Below are 27930 nucleotides of genomic sequence, written 5' to 3'. Positions count from 1 at the left end.
AAAACAACCATTTGCAATTGCAAAACATGATTTATCTGATAAATATAGTTTCCCGATTGTGAAACTATGATTAACAACTTTACCTATAGTTAACGAATGTAAATTATAGTTTACAGATGTGAATCTATATTTATCAGCAAAATATATCATTACCTGTCAAGATAAACTTAATTAGATTATCATTCGTTAACTATAGTTTACAACCGTTAAATATAGTTTTACAGATGAAAACTATAGTTAACGAATTGTTAACTACAGTTTGCGGTTCTCAAAATATAGTTAACAGTCGATAAACCTATTTTATCAAATGTGAAACCATGTTTAGCTCATTTTTGTGAATTTGGCGTGCCATAGGTTGGATGATCAACAAATTAACCATCAGATCTACCTTTAAACAAATCATGTACTAGGATGAATTTTTGGTCGAAATTGAATAATAATTTAACGTTAGTAAAGAAAAAATATCTTTAACATTTTCGTATATCTCCATACAGAGCTCTTCATTTGAAGGAGATTCATATAGTCTAAAAATGGCCAAGACCACCCAGTCCGCATAAAAAGGGTAAAATCACCTGTGTACAAATAAAGTTGAAAAAAGGCTAGAAGGTCAGCCCAGTATGATTAGTACAATTTCATCAAACCAGAGACGCCTAACGTTAATAATTAAGTCTCACAATACCAATTAAATTAAAGTACGAAAGTGTACGTATTGTATGAATTCAATTGAACATATTTTATTGTATACAACATAAACAGAAGAATTAGAAACAACTTAAAACAACTTACGAGTTCTTTTCCGTATTATATAGGGTCTCAGCAGTATTTTTTAATTAAAATTTGTTTTAAATGAAATAATTATCAATCAGTTTACGTACAACAGCTGTATTATTCTCTTTTGAAAAGTGGACAGGCATAGCCTACATGTAAATCTATTCTCTTTTGAGAAGTGGAAAGGCATAGCCTACATACATATGTAGGCTATGCCTGTCCACTTCTCAAAAGAGAATACAGCTGTACAAGTCCCCATCGTGGGCAAATTAAACGGGTCAAGTCATGCAACATAATACTTTTTGACTTCTTCAATACTAAGTGACCTTAATGATAAAAAAAAAAATTATGGCCAAAGTGCCCATTCGTAAAACTTGGGTCAAAGTGTCTTTAGGCCGAGTTCTCTGTGAGGCGAAACTTCCGGACACCTCACTCTGATCTAAATATAGACCAAGGAATTCCACTTTCGATATGAGATAGATTTAGAATCGCGTGAGTATTTTTATCTGCCTTCTGTTTTATATGCTTTTGGGTTAAAGAGCAAATAGTTTATACAATATATGTTATTATATTGGTTCAATTCTGATTCATATCTCGACAGCTTGATCATATTGATCAATGTAGGATTCATTCGGATTCCAAAATGTTCAACTGTTCAATTCAATGATACATGTATTATTTTTAATACGTTACACATCCTGGTAATTTTGATATTTTTATGGTATTCTAAATCCAATGTTGTTGTGTTGAAGTCCACGTAACTCTTGGATAATGGAGGATGCGGACAGAAGGGTCTTACAAGTAAATCGGACGTTCCTCGTGAAAAACATAGCCAACCCTGATGATGTTGCAAACGAGTTGTTTTCAAATGAAATTTTCACCGAAGGAATGAAAGATGAAGTAGAAGTATGGATCAAATAAACTTTTTAAATAATCAAAATATATAAAATATGGCATTATGATACTTTACATGTCTGTTTTTCATAGATTCTATGAATGCACAATTTATTGTTAGGCCTAACATGATTATGAACAGCTCAAAATTAGATATATTTTGCTCTGAGTCTTAAATGCATGTGTGTACTTGTTTTAGGTTGAAAAACTTAAAGAAAAGAAAGTGAGAAAACTTTTAGACATATTACCAAGACGTGGTCCCGAAGCATTCCAGATATTTATAAAAGTACTACAGGACACAAATAATGATCATGTTGCACTTAAACTGAAATCCGGAATCTCACCACAGAACAATTCCCATCATCGGCAGGAAGACGGAGAAGATGATCTCCCACAAAGTACACGGAGACTTTATTATGATCTTTTTAACATATAGACCAGTTAACTAACCTGATTAAATGTATAGGTACCTTTTATCTTGCTCTTTGTTTATCTTTACGGTAGTCGATCCTTCACAAACCTAAACAGATAAACAAATAGGGAGATAAAAAGGTCTTATTTTTGGCTGTTTATTTTTGGTATTTAGTGTTTATTGGAGAAAAGTGGCTAAATCAAGTTCATAGCTAAATGCCATACATATTAGAATAAGAATTGAAACACTTATTATTAATTAATATGCAAATTCAAATCTATGCTAACTTGTTGAAAAATCATCTACCAAATATCGTACACCTCAATATAATTTAATAGTTTTACAGTACCTTGTGTAATAAACTCTTTCTATTTTCAGCGTGGCCAGATCCATTGAGTTTAGAGGGACGATTGACTGTCAAACCTCTTACATGCCCTGCTTCAAGGTTCCAAAAAACTGGGGTATCAATGTTTTTAATTATTTTTATTGTATCGCACATATCAGAGGCTTTTACACAATTTATTACATTAAGTTAACATTTTCTGTATTAGAATGAAAAGTAATAATCTCATTTATTATGTGTGCAATTCTTATTCTGTTTGTTGTCCATCAGACAGACGGACAGATGTTGTCCATGGTTTGTTATTGTTTTTTTAGCTCAATATATTTTTTGTTTTACTTTAACAGTGTTACAAAATGGGTAGGAGACCTAGAGGCAGGGTCCTCATCATCAATAATAAGATTTTTTTCGGACCTTTGGAAGAAGATGAAAATGGTAAAAAAAGGGTTACCTTAGCAACACGCGAGGGAACAGAACAAGATGAGAGAAAAATTCAGGAGGTCTTCGAACAAATGTTCTTTGTTGTTGATGTACATATGGACAAAAAGGGTGAAGTAAGTACATGTACCGGTAAACCAATTGAGTGGAAAAAAATGCAAATGGCAATGCTACTAAAAATAGACTTAAGATGACTCCTGAGATGAAGGATTTTTTATCATAACACATTATGCTACAAATTTAAATACAAGTCATTCCTTGTAAGGTTATTTGGTATATGTAAAACGATTTGTCAGATGTGTTAGCTAATACATGTATTTGACATTGCATTAACCAGACAATTTCCAAATCTAGTACATGAGTATGTTTAAACTATTATAATACTTGTATAATGTGATGTAGTGTATATGTGTTGTACTTTTTTAGTGGCAAGACTAAGTACTTAGTGTGAAAGGTGCTAAAATAAGATAAATGTTTATAAGAATAGTGAAAGATTCATGAAAATGGCAAAAGTTAAGTGTGGAGGTTAAATGGGTCAATTAATGTGAAAATGGTTGTGGGTCTTAGTGTAATAATGTCACCTACATATTACTGATATGTAGGTCCCTTTATGATCGAATCACATGTAGAAATTTAATTAAATTTAATTCAATTAAAAAGTTTTGGAAAGTAAATTTTCTCATTCAAGGAAATCAAGGCGTTACTAAAAGAGGAGGTGAAAAAAGATTTTCATCATAAAGCAGATTGTTTTGTTTTGGTGATAATGACTCATGGAACGTCAGGAGCGATATATGGTGTGGACGGCAAAACGGTCTCCATAGAAGAAATCAAAATGCTGTTGAATGGAGAGAACTTCCCTGCAATGGCCGACAAACCCAAAGTCCTTCTTATTCAAGCATGTAGAGGAGGTACATCTGTCTGTCCATCTGTCTGTCCACCAGTCTGTCTGTCTGCCTACACAGCCCTTTTCAGGCCTACAATGAAAATATTAAAGGATTTAAACGTTCATAAAATGATGCATCTTTTACACAGGCTCATGACATTTATATGTATTAATATATACACTCTATACCCTAAAAAATACACAAGGTACACATCGCCGCCATATTTGATTTGTTTAAAACTGTCACATCATGTGGAATTTTTGCTTAAAACTCATCAGTAAAATTACTTTGTGATCATCTCTATCTTCCGATCGGTCCTTCAGCACCTAAGCATACATCTGATTCAACCAGAACAGTGTATTACACCTGTCATTATTAATAATCACCCCTCAATTGGCTTCTACTACCTAAGATATGTGACAAAGGCTGAAGGGAGGACGGAAAATGTCACATTTATGTAAATGGTCTGAGATTTCCCTGCTCTGTGTGTTTGTGTCAATTTTTCAAAATGTATGCCTTTATAAACATGTTTATATAAACTTTGTGTGATAAAAGTTAAAACATCAGTTTTCAAACTTGTACGTTGATCAAATTAAAACTGATGCCTTTGAATGCTATACATGTACTAGTATTTGGAAGGGATTACCCAAAGTATGTCGCAATAATGTCAACTTCCGTCCTCCCTTTAGCCTTTTGTTGCATATCTAAGGCTTAGAGAATAGGGCTGTTAATTTTGAAGTAAAAAAATCAAGTTCAGAAATTCAATATTTGAAATGGTTTCCAGATTTTACAGTAATTTAATGAATTTACTTCATTTTTGTAGAGCCTTTAAAATAAAACTTTATATCATGCCATTCATGGTAACTCTAAAACTTGAAGCTACATGTGTAGACCCTAACTGATTTTTAGTCATTAGGCCATAGTCACAAATTCATAGATATGTTCCTGGAATTTAATTGTTTGATTTTGAATTGAATTGTCAGATATGTATGCAAAGGAAATTTATCAATGATAATAAATTGATTAGCTTTACTTATATATGAATTTAGAAACAAAAGACGAAGGTGTGAAAGAGACAGCTGCAGATATTGAAAAGGAAATAAAATCCACAGGAGAAATACTAAAGGACTTGTCCTTAAACACTGTCTCAGATTCCAAAAGTGAGAGTGTCACAGCTACAATGAGTCACATGGTTGTTGCCATGGCATCAACTTTAGGTAAGTTTTGCTTAGAATCATTCCTTATTTTTCATCCTTCAGGTTTCCTGTTAAGTTAAATTTCAGATCACATTAGTGACTCAGGTGAGCTATTGCAACTGGTTTTTCATACATTGTCACCCAACGTCATGTGTTACAATTGAATAATTTTAACTTCTTCATTGTCATCATTGTATCATCATCATTATCATCATAGTATAACCATCATTATAATATGATTATCAGATCATCCTATTTCATCATTATCATCATCATCATGCTTTTTCATTTTTTTTATATTAAATAGTATAATATATGCATCATCCATATTTAATTATCATCATTGTAAAATAATCATCACATCATCATTATTTATCATGAAAACCAAAATCCTCTCATAGTGAAATCTTCTCAACCTTCATATTTATAATTACCTACAGCATTATCATCACATAATATTTACTTATGCATTGTAATATCTCTTTAAGAAAACCGATTGTGCTTCACTACTGTACTCTATAAAAACTGACAGGGCTGAAATCATAGTCATTATCATCATCATCATCATCTTCATAATCATCATCATCAAATTTTTCCATTTAATTGTACATGTGAAATTTGAACAGGCATGGTTTCCTATCGGAACAAAATATACGGGTCCTGGTTTCTGACAGCTGTAGCTTACGTTTTTGCCAAATATTCTCATACAAATGACATTCATCAGATGCTTACAAAGGTAAGAATTTTCCAGGTCTCCAACTGGGCTTTTGCCTCATGTTCCTCTTATTGTTATAAGGTGGTTAGATAAATGCTACTCATTTACCATAGTAGATTTAAGTGTGAGACTTAGAGCAGAGATCCAGATCTGTGGTACACATACACCATATATTGTGTAACATGAATTGTCAATTTGTTCACTGTGTTTTATGATTAAATATCATTATGGATCTGAGTTTTTCCTGTAAAAATATAAAACTAATGCAATAAATAGCAAACATTTCAATGAATTAAAATAATTGGAGAGTTCTTTTACTCCTGATCTGTTAAAAAGCTCCTTGCATGGACTGGATAAAAAAAGATTGAAAATTTATTTATAACATGCACTTAAAGGTTTACATTGGATTGTTATGTGTATGTGAACTAAGGTTTATAAGACAATGTTTTTGATATTTTAGGTTAATCAGCTGGTATCACGAGGAAGGGCAAAAGACAACAAACAGAACAAAGAATTTGTGGCGATTTCTGAGAGCAGCTACACCTTGTCTAAGGACTTGTATTTCTGCCCAGGTTATTTTATCGAGGAAGTTCCACAAAGTAGAATCCAACAAGCTTCTTTCTGACTTTGATTTCTTACCCAAGACTTTGTTTGGATATCTTTTTATTTTTGAAAAGATGTTATCCAACATGTGTGAGGTTTAGAGAGTGAATTAGAACAAGTGTACTCATATGTTTCATTTGACTTTCTGAAGATTGAAAGAATATATGTAACAGTGATATACATTTAGTATAACTTTCATGAAATTCTGAACTATTTAATATTAACAGTTTTAAATTTTCAAAACAAAAAAGCAACAGATAATCCAAGATTTAGCTCACGTGTCAGAGTCATTAATTTTACAAGTGATATCGAAGCAAGCTAGAATATGAAACATTGCTACTTTTTTTTCAAACTGCAGTGCAGTTTAACATATAACACAAAACAGCTTCTTGTGAAGAACAGCTAGAGAGTATATAGAATTAATAAAACTGATATGGATCAAACTATCCATTATATGGTATGAATAAATACAGAATAATATTTAGGAATGGAATCTATGGTTGAGTTTTGTATTCTAGATTATAAAGATACTTATGCCAGATTTTGTTTAGATTTGGACACTGTTGCTCTGGTAAAAGAAATGGCATATAGATCTCAATATTTAATGTCTGTGATAATCGTGTTAAATTTTTATAATGGTTTCTTTGGTACTTCATGCGGTAGCAAGTATTTCAGGAATATAACTGCATTTAAAGTGGTTCACTACACATTGAAATAGTTTTTCAAATCAGCAGAAAATCATTTGATTGTGAAAGATAGCATGATACATGAAAAGTAAGTAAGTCAAATGGGCGAACAAAAGCAGTTTTTGGATTTTAAAAAATGGATTTCTAAAATTTATATCAGTATACGTAAATATAAAAAAAAAGTCTCGAGCGATTCATACTCGTGATCTGCACTTCACAAGAAATAATAGAATGAGTTATACTCACCAGTCATTATATACGTAATGATATCTTTCCAGAACAAACGTTCCTAACTCGCGGGCAAGCATTTTAAAGAATAAGACTCAAGCGCTTTAAACCTCTCCCAAATCAGTTCATATAGGCGGGCAACAATTTAAACAAACATTCCCAACTGCATAGAAAATCACCTTCACTCTTAAAAAATTTTCTTTTGGGTTGAAGGTGGGAAAGTTGACTCGTAAGTATAACTCACTCATAAAAGTGAAACTTGAAAACAAATTTTCCAATTTTATTTTGTTCGTTATATATACTCTCTTCTCATTATATCGCGGGTTCCGTTGTATCGCGGTATGTTCCAAAAAATAGGGAATTTTTCCCGCGATTTTTCACAATGAGTTTATGCACCAACTTCAGGATGAATGCAAAGAAGGTTGTCAAATATATTGGCAAATAAAATTTTTCTCACAAATAAAATTTTTTCCGGAGAGAAAGCAAGTTTAAAAGTCCACAATGTATCTGATGAAAAAAACTAAATAAAACGCATAATAGAATGTATATTTCATCCCCTAACCAGTTTAAGTGACTTTGTTTTCACAAAGAATCATATTTTATTTTTAAAAAATAAAAACTGTCCGCTATAACTGAATCAGGCTTCCAGATTTCACAATGGAACTCTCTAATTTTGAAGGTGAATAAGACTTCTGATTTAAAAATAGCATACAAAATAAACTACGTAAGTTGGGAAATTGATGTTCCTCAAAAAAGCTAGTCTAATGCAAGCTTTTTGAACAGCACTAATGACATGTGAAAATGATAACTTGGTATATCGATCTTTTTTTAGGGAAAAAAATAAGTACCGCGATATTATGAGACACCAATATACTTACCAGTCATTATATACATATGGATGAATTATATTCTAAAGCAATCTAAACAAAAATTGAGAAAAAGAATTTTTTTTCTTACCTCAAAAACTTTTAAGAGTTCCGGTATTTCTCCCAATAGCATCTAGGCTTCATATAGATATATTTACATTCTACTGTGTTTTTCCATTAAATTCTGTGATCTTCAAATGCCTCTAAATGCAACAAGTAGTCAAAGGTCAAATTGACGAGTTTTATTATGACGTCACAAACGTTGAACGCTGTAAACTGCAACGTCACAAGCGAAAATCAAAGTTCACGCTTGTGGCTGTTACTGTGGCTCTTCCATTAATATTAACTTACCCTTAGGATAAGATAGGAATTTTAAGGTATGAATCACATTTGCAGACAAGGCAAGAAGTTAAAAAATGTAAATATATAAGCATTAAATCATGATTTTTTGAAGTATACACTCTCATAACTGCAGCGGTGTTTTCATACAAATTGTCATAACGCGCTAACGCGCGTTACTCAATTTGTACGCACACACCGCTGCAGTTATGAGAGTGTATACTTCAAAAAATCATGATTCAATGCCATAGTATACACTATATTTTCCCTTGGACTGAAATGTCACATTTTCATTGGTTTAAACAGGGCACGTGATTGCCTCATATATCTCTATATTTGTTCGGTGAGAAATAATATTAGGCAATATGGCCGTCATTGGTCGACGCTTCGCTTACTCATTTCGACATTTCATAGTATTTAATACATAAACCGCATGCCGTAAGTTCTTATAGTATTTGGAGTAGTTGCCCTTTGAAATTCTTTAAAATTAGAGTAGTTGCCCTTGGAATATTGACGTCACATTGTTTTGTCTGGAGCAGAACAAAATGGCAGCGTCGATATTTGCTCAAATTTCTGCAGAGGAAAGGGAGAAAACATTTAAAATTGAATAGCAAAAACACATTGTAAGTAAACATGGGTGAAGCAAAGATTTTTAAAGAGTATGTGAAAGGTGAGATTGAAAATTTTGAAGAGTTTAAATGAGTTAATTTATAAATTGGACGAGATGTTAGGCATCTTGTACATGGCTTAGTGTTGATCTTCGCTATTTGTGAATAAATGTGTCGCTTGATAGTCCTCGGGAAAACAAAACACTTATTAGGTTTGTTACTGACTCACTACGGAAATATATTGGGTTGTTCAATCTCATAGACGGCTCGGCTTCGCCTCGCCATCTATGAGATTGATCAACCCAATATATTTCCGTAGTGAGTCAGTAACTAACCTAATAAGTAATAATATATGCTTGTAAAAAGTTTATGTTATGGAAAAGAATAACATTCATATGCTTATTGTTTCATTCAATAAGTAATAATATCACGAAGAAATAATTCTTCATAGTCTGTGAAGATACTGGTTGATGTGGTGTAAGTAAACTCAAAAATAAACTGTTGCCGTCTTTCAATTTTTTTCCTAAAATCCTCAATTTTTTTTTCAAATAGAAATAAAGGCATCTCTTGGGATCCAACATTTTATTTTCTGGAAAAGCAGCACAAATATCTTTGTTCCATAATGATTAGGTCGATCTTGTTTTGCCAAACCTTGTCCAATGAAAGTTACTCCCTTTTTCTGATTATTAACCCATCCTTCGAAGTTTGAGAGCTTGTAGATCACTGCATCTTCGGAAAGTAGTAATTGCTATTAAAAAAATTGTTTTGAAAGTCATATGTTTCAAAGATGCATTAGCAATAGGTGCACTTTGTAACATTTGTAGAACTTTAGGAAAGTCCCACTTAGGAACTCGCTTAACTTTAGGTGGTCTAGAGTTAAACACCCCTTTCAAAAGTCTAATGATATATGGATGTTAATCTACTGAAAATTTCCCCACTGACAGTAAAACTGATGACAACATTGATCTGAATAGGGATTGATTTTCCTTGCACTTTCCTATCAGAATTACCCAATAAGTGTACTGTCTGATATGATGAAGAACTTTGGGGATCCACCAAAATAGGGGATATGCATAGAGAAACGTCCCTTTTCCAAGGAATTGTCAAAGCATCTAGTGCATAGGTACCATGTACACAATATTTGAGTTTGACGATTGTGAACTGATGCAAACATGTCTATCAATGGTTGCCCCCAAATTTGAAACATTTTCTGAACTATTTCTTTGTTCAACATCCACTCCGTTTGTCTGATGTTGACCCTGCTCAAGTGATCTGCTAAAACATTCAACTTCCCAGATATATGCAGCCTTCAATATGATATTCTGATTTATTGCCCAATTCCAAAGCCCTAAATTTGATAACAAAGACAATGAAACTTCGTTCCCCCTCGTTTTGGTTTTTATACTGGACTACTGTTGTGTTGTTGCATCTGATTAACATTGTTTTGTTTTGAATTTGTCTTTGAAAACGTTTCCAAGTCAAAAATACTGCTTCCATCTCTAGACAGTTGATTTGCCAATTCTGGCGACAACTGTCACATATATAGTCCTTGAACTATTTGATTGTTGAGGTGATCCCAATACCCTGTTAGATATGCATCTGTTGTTATGGTCATTCCTACCTCTTCCAATTGCAGAGATTTGCCACTGGAAATGTTTGCTGTATTTAACCACCACTGTAGGTGCAGTTTGAGATGTTGAGTAAAGAATTTACCTTCTCCAAATCTAATGAACTTGTTTCCAAAAAGTTAAAAGATAGAATTGTATTGGTCTCATATATAGACGTGCATCGGGAATTAGATCTATAAATGAGGAAACTATTCCTAACCACTGAAGAATATCTCTGGCTGTTTTCTGACCATTCATTAACGTTTTGGTTGTGTGTACCATTCTGTCTTGAGATGGAAGTACTATTTTTTGTTTGAACAGAAACAAAACTCCTAGATAAACAATTGATTGACAGGTTTTAGACAAGATTTCTTTTTGTTGACTATGTAACCTAGTGAAACAGAAGATTCAAGCGTATCTATTCTTCCTGAGTAATTTGATTCCAATTTTCCCAGAAAATTTCAGACGACCTCCAACGGGTCTCTCGGGAAACATTGCTGATATATTTACCTGTTCTAGATTCCAGTCTTTTACTTGTCTTCTTTGGGATTCGAAAGGAATTCATTCTGTCAACAGATGTGGCCGCTGAAGTGGCTCTAGAATTGCCATCTCTTTGTTTGTAATCATAAGATCGTCGAATGAAATTTGATCTTTGAAATGTTTGTCCTCTATTATGGACACAAATGTTTTTTCTCTTTTGAAGGTTCCTGAGTAGTCACGTGTAGTTTCTGGAAATTTTCTTTTTTGATTTCTTTCATTCCATTCTGGAATTAAATCTTTCAAAGAGTCTTTCTGTTCTTTGCGTTCTTTGAGCTTTTCTTCTAATTTCTTACCAAAAACACCATCATTAGTCAGCAGCAGACTTTCAATTTTAATATGGATGTCTTTAAATGTGATCAAACCAGTGTCTTGAGCCGCTGCATCCTTCTTATCAGATGATGAAGAGCTCCAGTTCTGCCCATCTGATCTATAGCTTTTGTGGACATGGAGAAAATACAATGCATGCATCTTTGATTGACTGTACTGTATCAACTTCTTGACTAGAAATAGAGTTTAACAAAGTTCCAAGAGCTTGTTGCATACATCTTATGGCAATTATACCCATACGGGTATCTGTCCTTAATAAGCTTAAGTTTCAATGCTCTTCAAAGGTTGTGTAACTTAATTTCTATTTTTACCCCAACCTTTATTAGTCTAAGCCTTGCTTCCATGCTTTTTCCGAGGCACTGATTCTAAAAAATCATCCGAGCTTGGTTCTTTAAGAAAATCTGAAGAATTTTGTGTATAGGAAAACACTGTATGTATTCATCTCTGTAAGCTGTTAACTTCCCTGGATCAGATGATCTTCATGACTTCATCAAGATTTCTTTTTTGTGCCGTGTCTTAACTTTTTCTTCCTCTGTAGAAGAAACATTTCCAAAAATGTCATTCAGAGAAGTTTTTGTTTGATTAGAATCTGTTCTTATTCAGCAAATTCTGAAAACGATTATTAGAACCATTTTAACACGAGCTTGGACTTTGGGTAGTTGCGTCAAACAGCAATGTGACGTAGATCTGTTTATTTCATTGCTGGCCACTCAGATATGTCTTTCTGAAATCAACAAGATCTGTCTGTCTGGCAATCGGTGTATATTTCGCTTGAAACCAGCGTCATTTATCACTTTTTATGACGCAAGAAATAGATAATTACGTCCTACCGAAAGTCCAAGGTCTTGTTAAACTAGTTCTATTATTATTATTATTATTAAAGTCTACTCTCATCTGATTCTGATCAGACTCTAACAGTATATTTCTTTCAAGATCATCAGAAAAAAACACTTCGTCATCTAATAGTAATTCCCGTGGTTCTCTATCACTTGGGGCTAGAGATATCTGATCGTCCAAAGTTGTCACGGAGACGAAATTGTGAATATATTATATCAATACGCATATGGATTTTTTTAGACAAAGTTGGGTCTAGAAACATATATAGAAAAAATACCAAAACATTTTAGTGATGTATTTTCAAAATTTCGTACAACTAATCATCGCCCCCCGATAGAGACAGATGTTTAAATATTCCTCAAAATGGAAGGTTAAACTTTGTAATGAACATAGAATTATAGATGAATGTCATTATTTATTAGAATATATATCATATAGATGAATATTAGGAAAGAGTTCCATTATAGTAAATACTGTACCAGACCAATTTTTTTTTAATTTCACGAAATTATGACCTCAAGAAATGTAGAAACACTTTTAAATCAAAGTACTGAAGTACTGACGGGAGTTGATTTTATCGATTATCATTTATTTTAAAATCAACTTATCTTGCATGGCAATTAGTTTCTAGTCTTTATTTGAATTACGCTTTTTTTATTATGAATTTTCAGACTTTACCGACAAGAATTTCAAGAAACCCCATATGAATCATGTTGTGTAATATTTAAAGATAGATTTCAATCTATGTATTAGTAATTGAAACAATTCTAAGAATCGTATGGATCCAGGCACTATTGATATCGAACTCTAGTCTCGTTCAACCAGACGCTCAGCTGTCTCCGTTAATCTCCGACAAGCAAGAGAGCCAATCGCAGCTTCTCGGACCTTCCGGCAAGCTCGAAAAAACACATTGTCTCCGAGCTTGCCAGAAACGCCCGAGAAGTTGCGATTGGCAAGAGAGCCTCTCTGCTTGTCGGAGATTTACGGAGACAGCCGAGCGTCTGGTTGTTTATTAAACTCTGGCGTAGGAACACAGAAGACTACAAAATATCTAAATTGTTCGTATTATATAAAATCTGACTATTTTCAAAGTGTTTATAAAAAGTTTCCTTAAAAAACAATGCTTCAGCATACATTACATCGGATTTTTCTATTATTTTCAAGAACTAAGTCTTGTCAGCGGTGATGATTTGTGCTTAGGTCCATTAAAATCAACTCCCAAAAACTGTATTTTTATTTCAAAAAGCAATGACACCGTCACACCTCCATAAATCTTTCTGTTTTATGTTTGTATATGTCATCATTCCCCCCCCCCTTTTATTTTGTATACATGCCCTCCTCTGACGTCACGTTATTACGTTTTGTACCTCATGTGCAATCTTTGTGTGGTTGGAGAGAATAAATGAACTTGAAACTTGAACTGATGAAAGAAATATTTGGCAAATTTCGACTCTAGACTAGTGAACTGATGCATTAAGTAAGGAATATTAATGGATAATAATTCTTAGAGTGTAATTATGGGGTGATCGGAAGTGATCAAAACTAATAAAGCCTGAAGGGCTTTTTGATAGATTTGATCAAGTCCGATCTTATTTGATCACCTTATTATATTCAAAGAACGATTCCTTGTTTCTTCTATTTAAATAATTTTCAGTAATTATACGATTAAATATGAAAATAGTCATTGGTGAAATGTATTAAACCTTCAATTACAACATCGATTTGTACTTTTATCGTAGACAAAGACACTGAAAATGTAAATATAATAGATTTGAGGTAACCTAGTTAAAAGGTGAAACAACGGATCATTATTACGAAACGTGGTCGGGGAAATTAACCGCCTTATCAATGCTTTGATCACGAGTACATTGCCTGATATATAAGAGTTGGAATCTTAAATAGATAAGTACATGTATTATTACTTACCGCAATCATGAGAACCTTTGTCGTTTTAAGTATAATTTGTATGCTGGGTACGTAATTTAACAAATTCGATATATTTTAATTGGTTATGATTATATTTTTTTAATGTTTAGGTAAATACAGTATGTATGCATGTATTTTATATTTTGTACAAGTATTTACATTGTTATAAAGCTGTAGAACCGTTGCTCTCCAGACAAAGAATGGAAGACGAGCTCGATACCAAACCTATTCCTGGAAAGCTTCTATTCTACAGCTTCATGAATTGGAATGTCAAATTTAAGGAGGCTGGATGGTTGACAAAATTATCCATCAGATCTAGTTTAAGATATTTTAAGTCTAAATTATTGTTTATTGAAGAAAAATCTAAATATTAAGTCTTCAAAATGTGAATGTTTTCCTATAACATCGTTTAACATACAAAGCTCTTCCTCTAAGGAGATTTAAGTAGCCAAAAATATGCTTTCGACCATTCAGCCCCCTTAATTTAAGTTTTATAAGATTTAAGTTTTCGACGTGGCCATCTTAATTCATAGGAGTTGCCCTCAGCCAGTCCTGCACATCAGACACAGACTGCGCAGCAATGAATTGCCATGAAGGCCAGAGCGCCGTCTGTCATGGCGGCTCATGTCACTGTCACCATGTCCACGAATGCAACCATGCCAACGAATGCACGTGTGCTGACAATGAGACGCCATCTTGTGACCACCATCATTGCCATTGTAACCCGGCGTAATCCTATAAATGTTACATTACAAGGCAATTTGTCTTTTTTTCTTTTTGTATCGATATATTGACAAGCCTTAATTAATTCTTGGCCAATATGACTCTCAGTCGGTATATTGGCTTTGTTTTGACGACATATCGTCCAACGATATCCTTGAGCAAAGTGCTGCGATCAGATGCCCAATTTGTTTTTAAATAAATGCATAGATATTAACCCTCTAGAAAATACTAAATAGTCTTTGTATTGTCATCATTAACATTCAGTTCCTAACAAGTATACACAAAATCCTTCAATGCGTTTTGTTGGCCATCAGTATCAGTACATGTACTTTTGGTTATAAAGCTATATCATCAACAGAGATCTGAATAAAACAACTTCACATGTAATACTTTACAAACACATTTGCCTGACATAACGCCCTCCAAATTAATTAAGTGTTTACATTTAAAAAACTAAGAAGGGAATAAATGTCTACCCTATCGAACCCCATCATGATATGCAAACAAGTGCAGTAATTAACCACGCCATTTTTTTTATACTTCTTTAATTTTTAAACCATCAAATAAATAAAAGAATACACACTTTTTATATACATGACTGTATGGCAGGATATATTTCGTCACCATCATAATTTCTTATTGTTATGTTATCATTCATGTTCACAAATGATTGAAAAACAGAGATTTAAACGCAGTATAAGTTCAGACCATAAAAATTGAGATGTGGTGAAGTAAAACTCACAACACCTTTAGAGTAAACTATATAATATAACTCACAACATCTTTACAGTATACTATATGATATAACTCACAACACCTTTACAGTATACTATATAACTCACGACACCTGTACAGTATACTATATAATATAACTCACAACACCTTTACAGTATACAATATAATATAACTCACGACACCTTTACAGTATACAATATAACTCACAACACCTTTACAGTATACTATATAACTCACGACACTTTTACAGTATACTATATAACTCACAACACCTTTACAGTATACTATAGGATATAACTCACAACACCTTTACAGTATACTATAGGATATAACTCACAACACCTTTACAGTATACTATATAATATAACTCACGACACCTTTACAGTATACTATATGATATAACTCACAACACCTTCACAGTATACTATGTGATATAACTCACAACACCTTTACAGTATACTATATGATATAACTCACGACACCTTTACAGTATACAATATAATATAACTCACAACATCTTTACAGTATACTATATAACTCACGACACTTTTACAGTATACTATATAACTCACAACACCTTTACAGTATACTATATAACTCACAACACCTTTACAGTATACTATAGGATATAACTCACAACACCTTCACAGTATACTATATAACTCACGACACCTTTACAGTATACTATATGATATAACTCACGACACCTTTACAGTATACAATATAACTCACAACACCTTTACAGTATACTATATAACTCACGACACTTTTACAGTATACTATATAACTCACAACACCTTTACAGTATACTATATAACTCACAACACCTTTACAGTATACTATATGAGATAACTCACAACACCTTTACAGTATACAATATAATATAACTCACGACACCTTTACAGTATACAATATAACTCACAACACCTTTACAGTATACTATATAACTCACGACACTTTTACAGTATACTATATAACTCACAACACCTTTACAGTATACTATAGGATATAACTCACAACACCTTTACAGTATACTATAGGATATAACTCACAACACCTTTACAGTATACTATATAATATAACTCACGACACCTTTACAGTATACTATATGATATAACTCACAACACCTTCACAGTATACTATGTGATATAACTCACAACACCTTTACAGTATACTATATGATATAACTCACGACACCTTTACAGTATACAATATAATATAACTCACAACATCTTTACAGTATACTATATAACTCACGACACTTTTACAGTATACTATATAACTCACAACACCTTTACAGTATACTATATAACTCACAACACCTTTACAGTATACTATAGGATATAACTCACAACACCTTCACAGTATACTATATAACTCACGACACCTTTACAGTATACTATATGATATAACTCACGACACCTTTACAGTATACAATATAACTCACAACACCTTTACAGTATACTATATAACTCACGACACTTTTACAGTATACTATATAACTCACGACACCTTTACAGTATACTATATAACTCACAACACCTTTACAGTATACTATATGAGATAACTCACAACACCTTTACAGTATACTATATGATATAACTCACAACATCTTTACATTATATTATATAATTTTGGTGGTCTTTTTCTCCCTAAATATATACATTTATTTTCTAGACAGACGTTTGGCTATAAATACATTATCAGTATATTCCGTGTCTTAGCTACAACGTTTGTTCATTCTCGATGAGTATCTAACTGTTGTGTAATGATACGTTCTCTCAAGAAAAAACAATTAATTACATGCAATTGTTTGTTTTCCAGTAATCGTACAAAGAATTTGTGTCCGATACAGGGGATTCATCTGTCTCACAGATGTGTTTCTATAAGGTATTGATTTAAATCTCATGACTCTATGGTGAGATAAATGACAATCACAAATAAAAGACTATCAAAACCTTTATACTATTTTCAAGCACATCTCTTACCCCGTATTGCTAAGTCAAGAGTTTTTGATCCGCTCCGCTCTATGTTTATGTAGAGCGGAGCGGATCAGAAACCCTTGACTTGGGAAGATGCGCTTACCTGAGCAACAATGTATATCGACAAGATTATATTTTTATTGTATAATAACTATTTCAGGTTCACATAATTAACATTATATTGATACCCCACACATTAAAATAGGTTCATGCTTTTTAATACAAATTTACGTACCAGAAACAGCCATCGTATTTTGCAGCTGTATTTTTCTACAATGAAGCGCATTGAAGTGGTAAAATTTTACGTTTGAATGGAATGTTCTAAAGTATCGAATGTCAATTGCTACATAAGTCACGCCCATTTCTTTTGAAACGAGGAAAATAGTATTCGTCACAATAATAAATTTGTTACTAAAAATATTCTTCACTCTTTATTTTGAACAATATCACTGTTTCTGAACATATATTTCAAAAGAAAAAAGTGTGTTTATGTGTGTTTTTGTGTATAATGCACGTGTGTGAAATTCCTGCTTGTGCTGTTTAGAAGAGTGGCGGTTCCGAAAGCATTGTGACGAATACTGTTTTCCTCGTTTCAAAAGAAATGGGCGTGTCTTATGTAACAATTGACGTTCGATACAAAGTTTAGAACATTCCATTCGAACGAAAATTTTTACCACTTCAATGCGCTTCATTGTATGTATTTATAAAGACACAAACTTAAACCTCATTGTATGCCCTTCACATAAAAATGCCTAAAAATTCATATTACATTATCAATGTTGATTCCACACTTTCCATAATTTTTTTAGCAAAAAATCCGATATAAATTAGGAATACCCCTTCCCCTTGGGTTACAGATACAACAATAAATTGTACTCACATACATGGATAATTGAGGAGAGGTTCAAAGAAAAATTTAATTTAACGTGATTTAAAACATCAAAATGCTATTTGATGCTTCATACGGGCTATGAAGGTTGTGATCTTGCAAAATATTCACATAACCCGTGTCCTGCTGTGATTGCAACCTTCATACCCACCTGAAACACCAAAGAAAACATATCAAAATTACTCACAGTATACAAAAAGCATCGGAATACAATACTTTGACACATGCAGTTCTTATGACGACATTCAAGACTACTGCACAGGTCAAGGCGGACAAGTCCCAGGTTCAGTGAACTCTTCGAAGGATAATCTCTGGAGGTCACCTTGAGATAAAGACAGACTTCACGTACACTGTGTCTAACGCGATAAGCCAAGAGAAACCGAACGAACTACCGACATTTTGGCGAACAAAACATTATCTACAAAATGTGCAAAATATTTTTTTTTTATATTGTTGACCAATGTTTTATATTTCTTAAAAACTCTCAATGGAAAACAAGCTGTTTAGTGTGCCTAAAAAATAGGTTTACTTAGTTTATGCAATATTCTCTCCAAAGGGTTTTTTTTATCTCTGAATTTGTTCTGCAATAAAGTGAAGAATTGTTTAATTTTTATTTGACAGCAATCTACATGTATTTCAAAAGACATTGCCTTCTACAGTGTATATATGCCATATGCAAGAAACAACATGAAGAAATACAGAATTAATATAGGACACAACCGAATCTAAATATCACGATAGTTGCACAAGTTAGCATTAACAGCGAATGTTATGTCCTTGATCTTATCCTCAAAATGGTTTATATATGTTATCTCTAAAGTTGCTTATATATAAATCAAAGGGCACATTTACATGTGGATTCTCTCTGCAGTTGTCTTGTTGTCATCAATATGAAGCAGCTTTTTGGTCTATGTTTGATTTTTTCTTTAAGTAAGTTCCACCAGCTGTGTTTTTGTGATTTATTTTTCATTGAATATTAATATTTTTGAAACATATTGCAATAGAACCTATTTTACTATTTGCTACAGCATGCACACTTATTGCTGCACAAAACACGTGCACAACTACAGTCGACTGCACATGTGCTGCTAATACTATGCCACACTGTCACATGGGACAGTGCTACTGTCATCAAATGAGTGGACACGAGTGTAACTTTGACAACGACTGCACATGCGATCACAATCGTACCCCCTCATGTGATAACCATTTGTGTCACTGCTTACATCACGCTTGATTTTCCAATACGTGGATCATCAATCAGCAAATGGTGCAACAAAACATAATTAAATGTTCGTGAAATTGTCAATTGTACATTATAAGTAAGTCATGCTAAAATAAATAACTTGGAATGTCAGTGTGTGTGATTGGTTTTTTGTGTTATTTTCCCAGCACTAACTTTTTGCGTAATCTGTGACGCGGTTTTTTACTTAACGGACTCCAGGCTTAGAAAGAGATCTTTTGGTTATGGTTCGAACCTTACGAAGGTGCGATGTAAAGTGGTTCTTTTTCAAGATCTATAAAATAGAAGGTGATGTCTCGTCTCGATTGGTCAACGTTCTTCAAAGTTAGAGTCCCTGGGAGCTTGAGGTCTCAGTATGAGTTAATATGTAAAAACCAAGAGATTATTTATAACAAAATTATTAATTCTCCCTTTCCTTTCTCCTCGAAAGATCGGTTGTTGTTCAAGAGTACAGAGTTGCCCGACGCTCAAATCAAATTGAACATTGAGTCATTACATGAATGCTTTCTGCTAATCTGACGCTGAGTTATGCAGGAGAAGAACATTTCGTTTCCGTATAAATGTTTTAGATCTTCAGCAACTCGGACTTGTATCCAGTCGCTCGGTATTTCCGCAAGGTACAGCGCTTGCGCCGACTATGGTCCTATGATAATGGGGCAAGATTTCTCCTTTCTCTGGGTCTTCATGTTTCCAATTAAAAACAGCATATCCGCTGTGCTGTTTAAACTGTTTTCATAACAGTTACATATATAATTCAATCCACTGGGTTTCAACATGAGTTTAACCTCGTGAAAATTGCTGGACTTTTAGAATGATATATCAAGGAAAGAACTCGGTAGGGTTACTATGAAGCTTGTTGAAAATGTTGTACATAAAAGATGAATTTCATTTATTTCGGATTTTTTCCTCAAAACTCTAAAGGTTTAAGTACAGTGGTATGTAAGGAGCTAATTATGGTTTATTAGGAAATAGTGGTACACGCACTTCTCAGCCACATTTATTTCATCAATTAAGGAACAGAATCATTCGTATGAGTCCCCAAAGTCAGATTTATGTACTTAATGAAAACGTCAGTCTTATCTTGTCTTGTTGTTTCCTGTGCTATCGTGTTCCTTGATCCACTTAGTCTCATTCTCTCCTAGCTGTCTGAAAGCAATGAAGAATTTAGTTATTTTCTGTGTTTTGTGTTTGACATTGGGTAAGCATCTTATGTATAATAATGATACATTTTAATTCATGCTGTCGCTGTCTAGAAGTATATGTCTGCATTGCTTTATATTTGTTCACGTTAAACACTGAAATCTGATGGTTTAGACGCAGTTGATTATCCCTTCTATCACCCTCAGCGTTAGCAACACAGTTGGCAACGGGTAACACAACGCATTGTTACATGCGCGTAAATTATGTGCGTACAGTTCGCTGTAGAATTCATGTCATTTCTACATTAAAGCAGTAAAATTTTCTCTAATATTAAGACATTTAGTATGATAAAATAAATTGTGCCTGTTTGGGAGGGTAACAGTTGAAATTGACACCTGTTATTTACATATATTTACATGAATATATTGTCAGACTGAGTCTTCATGTTTGACTGCCACACATAAACTTCACGTCCATTTACTTTTAGTCGAGTCATAAAAGGTTATATGTGACTGTGTCTAAAACGTTTCACGTTAAAATACAACATTTTGCGTTCATGTTTTACAATGTGTAGTTGAGTCCTTCAAGTCTGACTATGTCTACCACATTTCACGTTTTTAAATCACATTTTGTGGTCGCTATCTCAATTTTTGACCATGTCCTCATCGTATTACGTTCATGTACCGCTTTGTACTTTTGGCTATTATTGTTTAACACATCTACAATATGGAAGTCTGAAAATTTTGGTGACGATGATACCAGAGTTTTTAAGTTTGACTATGTCTACAACGTATCCGGGTCATATTTATCAGATTTTGTAGCCGGTGCCCTGAAAGACGACTGCACGGTGGACGCCGACTGTCAATGCGCCGCGGGGACGTTCCCGCACTGTCACCACGGGAAGTGCTACTGTCACCATAGTACCCACGAATGTCACCACCCGGACGAGTGCGCGGCCTGTGATGTTGACCACTATCCCACCTGTGACCATCACCTCTGTCACTGCCACCCCACAACACCCCACTAAACCGTGAAATAGTGCGTCTCTCTCTCTCTCTCTCTCTCTCTCTCTCTCTCTCTCTCTCTCTCTCAAAAATGCAAATTACTTAAATTACTATAATAGTTATTCTTATTTAAGTTATAGTTATTCATACTATATTCAATATCGTGTTTTTGTTGTTTTGCAGTTATCAAAGACAAAGAGTGTATATATTGTTCAAATAAATTCATTCTGAAAATAAATATGTGCATGTATAGATAAACGTTTGTATTTATGTTCTGGTTGGAGCATTTTTAATAAAGATTTGCAAGAAATAGAGAAAGTATATAAACAAAGATCTGCTCAAAACTGTCATAAAACGAAATGAAACGAAGAGTACTGTTAATATCTATGATCATCGCTCAAATCAGGAATGCGGTAAGATATTGAATACTGACTCTACAAAAAAGTTGTTGATGCGGAATTGTCTGAATATTATAGCGTGTTTAAAATACAAGTTACGGAAGCGCGTTCATTTTTCCCCGGTCGATGTCGACATCTTTGATCTTGCATTTATTTTGGGGGTTTTTTTTCTTGTTTTTCGTTGATTAGTGAACAAAAATTCTCTATTGAGAATGTCAAGATCATATCTTGAATATTTGATTAGATTTTATCAAAATCTTAATTTTTTCTATCCTTGATTTCCAAATTATCAAAACAAAGGAGATATATACCACTGATCCAAAATTTTATAGCCTTATTACCTTATATTTACATTTTCCAGTGTCTTTGCCTATGATAACACTACGTATCGATTTTGTACTATATAACCCATAATACAAATGACTCCAAATTGAGGCGCCAGCGGAGTTTGCTTATTTATATCTAAATATTTAATCGTACGATGGCTTAAAATTATATAAACATAAGTAATGAGGAATCAATCTTTGAATATTATGAGGTGATAATTTCGGTCGGGGCGTGATCAAATCTATCATAATGCCCTTCGGGCTTTATTGGATTTGATCACGCCCCGACCGAAATTATCACCTCATAATACTCAAAGAATGATTCCTTATTCCTTATAGATATATCACCGTATACAAGTCTTGGTTTGAACAAGATTAGAAAGCTACATGCAGCGCAGTAAACTGTCAATAATCATAGATATATTTTGATTATGAATTGTTGGATTTTTTATTATCATCGAAAAATGTTTGCAGGTGAGGCAAAATAAAGTTTACAATTTTCGCGGACGATAAAAACGTTGTGTGTATATATACATGTAAAACATGTATATTACGTAATGAATTAAAATGAAATAAAGTTTCCGTTATTACATGTATGTTGATGTCAACAGAAATAAAGAAGGCAATCATTGAATGCCATTTCTTGGGTCTTTCCGACACGACAAAAAATCAGTATCCTGCCGGAAACGTACGAAAATGTGCCAATGCATCAATGCTCATTTTTGACAATGTAAGCATGACATTTTTATTCAATGTTGCTGTATTATTTCCATGTCATATGCATGCGCTAATGCAGAAATATCTTTCCCGGGAGGGGGGGAGGGAGGGGTCTGGCGGTTTTTAGATTATATTTCATTTTGGTGTAGAGCTACGGACCTGCACCTTTTAAAACGAGAGTTGAATTTCGCTATAAAGATACTTTTCATACTTTTAGTAGATCGTCGATGGAAACCAACGGTCAGTCTCGCACACCTATTGACTGAGGACCAACTCGCTGATTTTTTCTCGTTCTGATGGCTAATTCTTGCTGTATTCTTGATTTTGACACCACGTGAAAGACTTCTCATACTTAAATATGACCCATGTGTTTGTACATTATGCTTGTTCTTATCTTTTGCAGTTCATCTATTTTGGAACTGACAGAGCTTGTGGTCAGGTTTTCACACATCCCTATCCAGACAACAAGCATGAAGATATTGATCACTTTTTGCATTTTATTCTTTGCCATTGGTGAGTGTTCAATGCTTAGTTTTGTAAAGATTAAATGTATAATGAATAATTTGAGACAGATTTGCAATTTAAGTACGATATTTTGTGACACGCTAAAGTATACACGAATAACATTGCACGTACATTGTCTAATATATCCAAATATAATTATTATATATAATCGTTTGGGATACTAGTATTCATTTATAGATTATAAGAAGCCACGGTCTTTAAAACTTGAACAAATTCTTGACTAATGTTTCTAAAGTAGCTTATTCATCTGTATTATAAGTATTATTTGAAAATAAATTTACATCATATGACATATAAGTATATAGTTTATATACTTAGTGTGTCCAGTCCTTCAACATGGAAGTTACATGTAATTATGATTCGTTGAAATAACCCTGAAACCTTTTGAGAATGCATGCGTGTAAAACGATGTATCGTAGTAAACTTTATCTTAATTTGATCGTACTCAATTCGATTTGCTGAAGTTCATGCAATAAATTAAACCAAGTGGAATGCCAATTTTAGACAAGTAATTCCTAACATTAAAAATTATAGGAACATGTACCTTAAACTTTTTATAATTGATTTTCTAGTTTGGGCAGCAAAGGAAACTTGCGTAACCGATGGCGATTGCACATGCGCAGATGGGACGATTGCCCATTGCCACCACGGCAAGTGTTACTGTCACCACAGCACACACGAGTGTAACCACCCCGAGGAGTGTGGCTGTGATCCTGGTCACCACGCCACGTGTGATAACCACCTGTGCCACTGTCACCCCATGTCTCTCTAACGCTTAACGCAGAAAGTTATCCTATACGACAGCGAGAACTGTTGCAACAACAAGAACATTTACTTCCTGTTTTGATTTGTTTTAATTTTCATTAAAAAAAAAATCATGTAATCTGTCACATTTTTCCGTGTACTCATTTTAAAAATTTGTTCATGGTCTTTTCAAATTTGGTATGAAGTTTTTAGATAAAACTCTACATTGCATTATATTAACATCAACCAAGTATTATTTCCTCACTTATAGTTAATTAATAGCTCTATAGAAACAGCAAGACTGAAATCTACACGCCCCGTTTATCGATTGGTCGAAGTCTACAGCGGCTAAAACTGACAGGACTGAACTTGACACGCCCTGTTTATCAGTTGGTCGAAACCTGTGACCTAGGTAAAATCACGGACTACACGAAATAATCATGATAATGTCAGACTCGAAGTCTCACATGAGACGGTTTCGCTGTTTCTTTTAGCTTACGTACTTATGTACATTAAGAGTAATTTAGTGAATTTTAATAATTTTTTATATTCAATTAATTAATTAGTTAAAAGAAAGACGTTTATATAAACAATAAAATGCTTTCTTTGATGATTCATGCCGGTTATGAAGGTAGCGATCATTACGGAAAAATTTGCATAACCCGCTAAAGGCAGGTTATGTATTTTTTTCTGCAATGTCGCTACCTTTATATCCCGCATGAATCACCAAAGAAAGCATTTTATTGTTTTTTACATTGCATGTAAAAAGAAAAGGTTTACATCGAATGACAAAACTTTAATTTTTTTCGTTTTATCTGCAACGTCTTTAGGGGAAAATAGCATAGGAAGTGCAGCACCTTCTTTACATACTTTGATTTTACCGGATATCAGTAAATGTGATTTTTTTATTAACTGCCACCCAGTAAATTTACAAAATGACAGAATTTTGGACAAGAAAAGGATTGGGTTGACAGATAGTCCTAAGCCATTCAATACAACGTTTTGAACTCAGTCTGGAACAATCTAACGCCTGGCGGTATTTGCATGATCTCATTGGGGTACAAGGTTTGATATAAGTTTATGTTTATTTAATTCAATATGTACCTCTGATATTTTTAATTATTTGTGTTGGTTCTGACTTACATGTATATATCTACTCCTTATATAGAGCACCAAAGGCTGAAACGATCAGAAACAAACATCAAACACTTTGTGTTTTTCGATTGATTTTAAACTCAAATTATTTTTCATTAATTCACTTACTGCATTCTGTTTTCCGGGTGTTCAACATTTTTCACATTTGACATTTTGCTGGCCAAATCAATTCGAAAGTGAAAAATTATTTCATTTCATCCAATTATTTTTTTTATTTTATTGTTCTATCAAAATTTGATAGAGTAAATATGGTACTAGTCCAACTGGGCGTTTACATACAATGTACGTGTATACATGTACATGTATATGTCTTTGAATTTACTGGGTGTATGTAAATACAAAATTTACAATATGACACATATTTTAAATGCATGACAAGGACATTACCTACCATAGTGAACATGCATGTTTGGGTTTTGAAGTTATCTCCCATAAGGTAGAAAGTATATATCTGTACGTTGCATTCATAAGTCCACCGTTAGTCCAAGCAGCCCGCAGCGTTATAAATCGGATTACTTCGAAATAGGGGCTAAAAAATATTAATTAAATATAAAATTGATACACATGTACATAGGTATTTGCTTAATCCTAATTAATTACTTCCATAAAATTTTTTGACTTATCATTTACCAATTATTTAGTGGAAAATATTGTAAATTTTGGAAACTCGGTAGAATTTCGTTTATTAACCAATTCGAGTCCGATCCTTGTGGACCAATGATCCTCTCGTTCTTATCGGTAATTTACTTTTCTTTTAATACACCAACAGGTGCTTAATTGTTGACTGACCCCCCCCCCCCCCCCCCCCCACCTATCGAATTTTACAGAATAACCCAAGGGATCTACTCCCATATTAATAAATAATCTAAAAAAAAAATGTTACAAAATATATCCAGCGAATAATTTTTTTTTTAAATACCAAGAACATTTTTAAACCCCCTTTCTCCCCTCTATACACTTTTTTATGTGCAGAGGGGGAAAGGGTGGGGTTTTTTAAAATGTTTTTTAATTCCTTTTTTACTTCATACACTTGGATATATTTTGTAACAGTTTTTAAAGATTAAATTAAATATATTAACATGGAAATAAATTATCTGGGTTATTCTGTAAAATTTGGTCGGGGGGGGGGGGGTCTAGTCAACAAGCATGCACCTGTGAATACACCAGGAAGCTCTTTAATACACTAGCAAACTCTTTAATACACCAGGAAGTTCAAGAAACCACTTCAGCTCAGGTGTTCTTCAAACATCGACATCATTAATCGAAAAAAAAATTGTTATGCCTCGTCCAGATAACACGTTGACTTGAATGTGAGAAAGTTATTCATACAACCATGCGTTTTATAATTTTATGTGAAAACAAAATCATATAAATATTTATCTAATAAGTACAAGCTTTACCGCCATATTTCATATCAGGACTGTTGGCTTTGATGCATTAAATAGCTTCAGATAAATATTTTGATTATATAGTGGCTCCTATAATATTTTGAATTTTGAATGTTGTTGGGAGAAAGAAAAAACAAAAGTGGTTTTTCCTCATAATTTTATTTTAAGAATGCGCTGTATAAATCCGTTGTAAACATGGTCACAGATATGCATGTTGCACTATTACATGTATCCGTCAAACCATCAAAAGGTGTTCACCAACGCCAGGTCTCCTAGAGGTGGGACGCCACGGTATTACGTACAGCATCCATTCCCCAGGTCTCTTGGGGGTGGGGCGCCATGGTATTACAGCATCCATTCACCAGGTCTCTTGGGGTGGGGCGCCACGGTATTACAGCATCCATTCACCAGGTCTCCTGGGGGTGGGGCGCCACGGTATTACAGCATCCATTCACCAGGTCTCCTGGGGGTGGGGCGCCACGGTATTACAGCATCCATTCATCCGTGACGGAAAGACACGCCTTACGGAATACCACTCGAAAGAAATTTTAAGATTTTAGTATGCATGCATAAGGGTGTCCGCATTCGTGAAAGGTTGAAGATCGGAACAAGACATCCTTTTTGGTCGATTAATAGGCATTCCCCACCTAATTCGATCAAAACTAAACTTATACCATAATATTGGGGTATATATTTAGATAATAGCGCCTTAATCGCTTAGCGATTATCAGAACATTCAAGTTATCT

The 27930-nt window shown here is 33.6% G+C and overlaps 1 protein-coding gene and 3 long non-coding RNA genes across 5 annotated transcripts; all 4 read left to right on the top strand.

Annotated features, from left to right (window-relative positions):
* Nucleotides 1–1129: 1129 nt before the first annotated feature.
* LOC105343974 (caspase-2-like) lies at nt 1130–6743 on the top strand. 2 transcript variants are annotated; one of them, XM_011451515.4, is made up of 9 exons: nt 1130–1260; nt 1521–1674; nt 1862–2060; nt 2453–2535; nt 2762–2968; nt 3541–3760; nt 4786–4953; nt 5559–5668; nt 6108–6743. In XM_011451515.4, the coding sequence occupies exons 2-9, from the start codon at nt 1540–1542 to the stop codon at nt 6270–6272; spliced, it is 1287 nt and encodes a 428-aa protein (XP_011449817.2). In that variant the 5' UTR covers nt 1130–1260; nt 1521–1539; the 3' UTR covers nt 6273–6743.
* Nucleotides 6744–9430: 2687 nt separating this feature from the next.
* LOC105343973 (uncharacterized) lies at nt 9431–14974 on the top strand. The gene is made up of 2 exons (XR_004604390.2): nt 9431–14261; nt 14748–14974. It is a non-coding gene; the product is annotated as an uncharacterized lncRNA (long non-coding RNA).
* Nucleotides 14975–19372: 4398 nt separating this feature from the next.
* LOC109620690 (uncharacterized) lies at nt 19373–19900 on the top strand. The gene is made up of 2 exons (XR_002201345.3): nt 19373–19473; nt 19572–19900. It is a non-coding gene; the product is annotated as an uncharacterized lncRNA (long non-coding RNA).
* A 941-nt stretch (nt 19901–20841) lies between these two features.
* On the top strand, nt 20842–24784 carry LOC109620689 (uncharacterized). Its single transcript, XR_002201343.3, has 4 exons — nt 20842–20984; nt 21748–21964; nt 23775–23884; nt 24469–24784. It is a non-coding gene; the product is annotated as an uncharacterized lncRNA (long non-coding RNA).
* The last annotated feature ends 3146 nt before the right edge of the window (nt 24785–27930 follow it).

This window comes from Magallana gigas, chromosome 3, assembly GCF_963853765.1.
Source record: "Magallana gigas chromosome 3, xbMagGiga1.1, whole genome shotgun sequence".
Lineage (NCBI taxonomy): Eukaryota > Metazoa > Mollusca > Bivalvia > Ostreida > Ostreidae > Magallana > Magallana gigas.
This window is presented reverse-complemented; position numbering and strand designations above follow the sequence as displayed.